The sequence below is a fragment of the Betta splendens genome, chromosome 11, assembly GCF_900634795.4.
Source record: "Betta splendens chromosome 11, fBetSpl5.4, whole genome shotgun sequence".
Classification (NCBI taxonomy): Eukaryota; Metazoa; Chordata; class Actinopteri; order Anabantiformes; family Osphronemidae; genus Betta; species Betta splendens.
The window spans coordinates 1,030,554-1,036,067 of NC_040891.2; the positions used below are offsets into that span (position 1 = coordinate 1,030,554).

Sequence of the window (5,514 nt, forward strand, 5' to 3'; positions counted from 1 at the left end):
TTCTACTCAACCAGTTTTCTGGATTTCAACTTATACCAAGTTTAGTAGGAAATCAAAGTTTAGTCGGAAACTGACACAAGTGTGTATAAGGCCCCAGGTCACTAAAGTGAGTGCACCCTAACAAACAATAAAACATAAGAAGGTTGAGTCATAATAGAACAGCATCTATAACCTATCGTCACATCCTGCCTGTTCATCCAACTGTATGTTGCCAATGGTTGTGGAGCCTTTTTATGGAACAGGTGTATCACATTACAAACACTGAAACTACCAACAGTTGGTGCATTACGGATGATTCAAAATTACTGAAAGAACTGTTGCATATGGAGCACATCACACTATAAAGGAAAGAAGACATGAGTTTCAATCAATCTTTTCCAGCTTGTGGTTGAGAAGGTGATGCGTTGACACAGACTGCATGGTCTGCATTGCATTAGGCTGTACAGTGTGGTTTTCTGCACAATGGTTTGTTTGATGCATCCAAATGTGTCTTTGTACAGCTTATTATATGTTTGATCATTATGTATGTACCGGTTAGTGAACTTTGTCCCCACTACTAAGTTATAGTTAGAAGGATAGTTCATTTGTCATTTTTCACATTATGTTTCCTAATCTGCATAGCCCATTTTTTCATTATGGTTTTAGTCCCCCCAAAAAAGGGACAAATTCCAGAATTGTGTTTGTCCAGATGTCACCATAAAAACTGTATTAAATCTAATCCCATTTTTTAAAAATACGTAATTAATACAAATAAAAGCAAAGACATCTATAATGTGGAGAGTCAAACCTTCTACAGTACTTTATTCAAGATGTGCCGTACTGTAGGGGAAATGTAATGATCTTGCTCACTTGTTTTATGACAGTTGTCTACAAGAGAATGACATTAATATGTCCTGCATAAATACTTTGCTTACAGACACATGCTGATAAAACAATTTTTTTCTCTTCAGTATCTGATATTTATAAATAATATAAAATCAAATATCTAGTTAGTTCCATTCTTGTCTTACATGCTTATGATGTATAAAGACCTTGTTATCCTTTAACTGCACCCAAGATAAGATACAGGTCAAAAGAAGCAGCTATTAGTCATTTTGCTCCTGCTCTCGATACAGACCAGTTAATGTGTGTGTATGTGCTTTTAGTTGTTCAGGTGGACATGAAATGCTCTGTCAATTTCTCTATATAAAACTATATAAATAAAACTAATTTGACTAAACTTGTGAAGTTTACATGCCAAGTTACCATTACTCAACCACCTCTCCTTATAATTACTATATATAATGTTAATTATTGGCCACTGTGACAGGTTACTGTTCCAGGGTATGAACCACTTGATAGCTTGACTTACACAGACAGACAATCACCTACGTCCTTCAGCAACTTAAAGTCTGTGGGATGAGGGAAGAAAAACCTCAACACAGAGAGATGGCTATGCGACTGGGAATTAGTGCTAACCACAACGCTGTCTTTGCTCAAAGCAGCTACAAAAAGCAAAGCTACCAAAATTCAGCTTTCAAGACACAAAATACCTTTCCTCTTTGGTTATAATATGAAGTTGTATAACTAAAGTCAAACCCCAATATACAGTACTTACCACCAAATTATTGTTTTCCACAGTGGGCGTGTGGTACTTTTCTAGGCCACTGCAGAGGAAGATGCAGGGGATTACCACACTACAAGGAAGTCCCTCTTCTTCCACTATTCCACTATAGCTGCTGAGGGACTTCTTCTTCTTCTTTTGGAACATTAACAACTAAATTATATGAAAATAAATACAAACTTTAAAAAGAGCAAATCATAGTGTCTTATAAAGTGCCAACATTCTAAATGTCTTTTTATTCAATTGCAGTTTAATTAATAATTTAATTTAACAAGTTTTATGACTATTGTAGCTTTAAACAACCACAAATACAGGCTTTAACCCAACCAGTCCAGCCTCTTAGTTCATCATAACAATGGTCTACTTTGCTTGCTCACACAATAAAATTAGATGCAAACACCTGAAACATATGGAGAAGTCCTTCCTTTGTACTAGTAAAGCCAAACTATAGATACTGCTCTGTTTAAAAAAAAACAATGTATGGTTTGTCTTGATCAAATAAGGTCAACAACAAAGGAGATTTTGTCTACTTAAACATCTGGGAACAATCATTTTCAAGTAAAATGTGCTAAAGCACACTGCTATTATTTGTGATCATCTTAAATGGGCCCCAAATCTGAATGTTGGATAACTTTTCTGTGTTTTTAATTACAACTTACATTACTTACTTATATTACTTGTTTACTAACCCTACCCAGCAGTGGGTAGGATTCAATAGCCATTTTGGTGCCCTAGGCGAGGCTTTGAGTGGCGTCACCTAACAACAGGCTTGAGTGGTGGCACTTCCGGCAGGTGGCGCCCTAGGCAACTGCCTAGTTCGCCTATGCCCAGAGTTATTATCATAGGCTCCATAACCTTTTTTGACCTTCATAATAAATTACATTGACAAACAGATTATAAAAATGTGATCACTTTTATTAAAACAATTTAAAAAAGAAATTAATAAATACTTTAAAATAAATAATAATTAAATTAATAGAATAAATATTTTCTTTTTCAAAAAATTAAATTATAATAAATTCATTTATCCCAGCCTGTAGTGATAAACATGTAGTAATTTCTGTCAATGTTTCTAAACAAATAGAAATAATACAACAATAAATAATTAATAAACAATAAAGGTGACAGTACACAGTACATATCACTGTAGATCCATAGCCACATGTATGATGATATCTTACAGTGAGACCTTCAAAGTCAGCTAACATAGCTTGGTTTTCTTGAACCTAAGAGGCAAATGAACTCAGAAGTCTGTACTGAACCTTGCATTGAGTTCTGAGTGCAGTTTAAATGCTGCCATTTAAACTTTACTGTGAGTTGAGATGATTCCATGTTGTGTTGCTACCACCACCTGTCATCACAAGGCAAATACACCAAAGAACGTCTTCCCCGGCTCGTCTTCCACTTCAAGTAGATTCTTCTTCTCCATGACTGTTTTCAGCCTATCCTCCCTTTTTAGGTCAAATACAGCCCCCATATATATGGCAGAATACCATTTGCCCTGTTCATCTAGATCACTGCTCCTAATCTTTTGGCAGACGGTGCGTATGGAGTGCAGGATTGTTTGATAGGACCGTTTAGCATCATCATTGCCATATGACTTGGACCAGCGCTTCACTGTGTAGCTCAGGTGGACCAGGGGCCTTGACGCTGCATCATGATCATCCTCAGCACCAAAGCTGCAATTGACCTTGAAAGATGCTTGGCTGTAAACAAAGTAGAGACCATTGTGGGGAATGACAATTTCATTGTCATCGAGTTTTAGCTCTCCTTGATAGTGGGACTGGTCAACCTGATTCTTCCATTCTACTGAATCAGTCCTAGCACTGTTATGTTTTCCTGTGCAAAAGAATGGAAAAATGGTGATGGAGGCGATCGTATTATCTCAACATCTGGATATTTGTTGTGTCAAACAGTGCCAGATATTCTTATTAATAATCAATGATCATATTGCTGTTCTTACCTTCTAAATGAATAGCAGCCCTCACATTAGAAATTTGCCTTAATGCATGATGAAGAACTGGAAATAAAAGACAGAGGTTGAGTTCCACATACAGCGAGCTTGGTTAACTTTATGGTGTAATGGAGAAATCAAATATTTCTCACAAAGCGCTGTACTTATAACACTGATGTGACAAATATACATGTACACAATACCGATCTTTAGAGGGAATTGAAAAGGTCCTCACCAAAAGTGTCTTCCTCTGGTCCTGGCTCCTTGGCGTGTCTGTGGAACACAAGGACAGCAGCAGCAGTCGCACTAAGGCACAGTGCGATTACCAGCAAGGCTGTGCTTAGCTTGGAGCTGAGCTTTACATTCTGTGTTGTCTCTCTCCCAGCTTCTGTCTCCACTGAGGAGTCCAGCTGTACTTTGCATTCACCTTCCATTGATCAGATTACTTTTTTTCTATTGCTTTATGTCAAACTGAGCTCTTTGAGTGCTGTCTTCCTTCTACTGCTGCTCTGGTTTGTTGGTTGATACTCAGTGAGTTGCTCTTTTAAAACAGTTTCCTTCTGGGGAAACTCCAGTGATGTCACTCATCGTAAGTGAGAAAACCCAGGACGGGCAGCATAATATACAACACTCCTACACTACAGTAGTGATAGAGGTACTACTTATCACTTATCCTAGTAGCACATACTTTTCAATTCAGTTCAACTTTTATATAGCATATATTCACAACAGAGTAATCTCACAGCACTTACACAACTAAAGCCAACAAATCCCATATAAGCTTTATATGGGATTTTAATTGAAGTCATTTTACATATATAATAGTAGTTTACAGTAGTTTAAATTTAATTATAACACCTGTCTAGAAACCTCTTTTATAACTCAGCTCTTGCACAGAATATATGATCGTGGTTTAGGGTCTCAAACCTCAACATTTGCCACACTTCTACAGCTAAAAAGCTACAGAAAAAAGCCTAGATCATCATTTTAGATTGAAATGCACATTGCAGCTGACACACTGAATCTCTGGGTGGTTGGATATGTTGCCGTGAACTGGTCATCATTGTATTAGTAATTTCCCCTTTGCTTAAAAATAGACTGATGACGAAACAGGGCTTGACGTTCTGTGTGAAGATTCACTAATATTTCCTGTTTATTGAAGTTTCTTTAATGTTTGTAGAAAATGTCACTGGAAATGTTAAAGTGTTGATCCATGCTTATTTTAAATGGTATGATATGATGTCTGGTGAGTTGTCCAACAGTCCTGTGTGAATCATTTTTATATCTACAGTTGTTTATACCACATACCAATGATCTTCATGTCCCACCCCATATATAGTGTCATAATTAATGTCACCATAGTATGATATATTTGAAACAGCCCTGCCCTTTTACAGTATATGCTTATGCGTTATCCAAGATAAGGACGGCAACAGGTTCAATACAAAATTTGCCTATTTAAATGGCAACAGCTCAAATGAGTAAGAATGACTGTGCATGTTTCAGAGCGATTAGTAGGCAGGAGTGTGTGGGTGACGGTTGGGGTTGCTGACATACATATTGTGTAGCTAAAACCTTGGCCTCATTGGACAAAACTGTACGGTGACGTAACGCGAACACCGGTTCAGAAATGGGGATGTGTGAAACCGCTGGTCTGGCATGCAGTTGGCTCCTCTATAAATCGTCAAAGGTAACCCACAGCCTGGAAAGAGGAACATCCTCCTACATCTGCTGCCATCAGCGTAAACTGCAAACAAGTCTTAGTTCTGGTCAAATATTGGCTAATTCTTTGAGGTATCTATCTATCTATCTATCTATCTATCTATCTATCTATCTATCTATCTATCTATCTATCTATCTATCTATCTATCTATCTATCTATCTATCTATCTATCTGTCTGTCTGTCTGTCTGTCTGTCTGTCTGTCTGTCTGTCTGTCTGTCTGTCTGTCTGTCTG

At 37.3% G+C, this 5,514-nt stretch overlaps 1 protein-coding gene across 1 annotated transcript; it reads right to left on the reverse strand.

Annotated features, from left to right (window-relative positions):
- Positions 1-2,507: 2,507 nt before the first annotated feature.
- On the reverse strand, positions 2,508-4,890 carry tnfa (tumor necrosis factor a (TNF superfamily, member 2)). The gene is made up of 3 exons (XM_029166845.3): positions 3,793-4,890; positions 3,567-3,623; positions 2,508-3,442 (listed from the first exon to the last, which is right to left on the reverse strand). Exons 1-3 carry the CDS (start codon positions 3,989-3,991, stop codon positions 2,961-2,963), a joined length of 738 nt encoding a protein of 245 aa, XP_029022678.1. The 5' UTR covers positions 3,992-4,890; the 3' UTR covers positions 2,508-2,960.
- Positions 4,891-5,514: the final 624 nt, after the last annotated feature.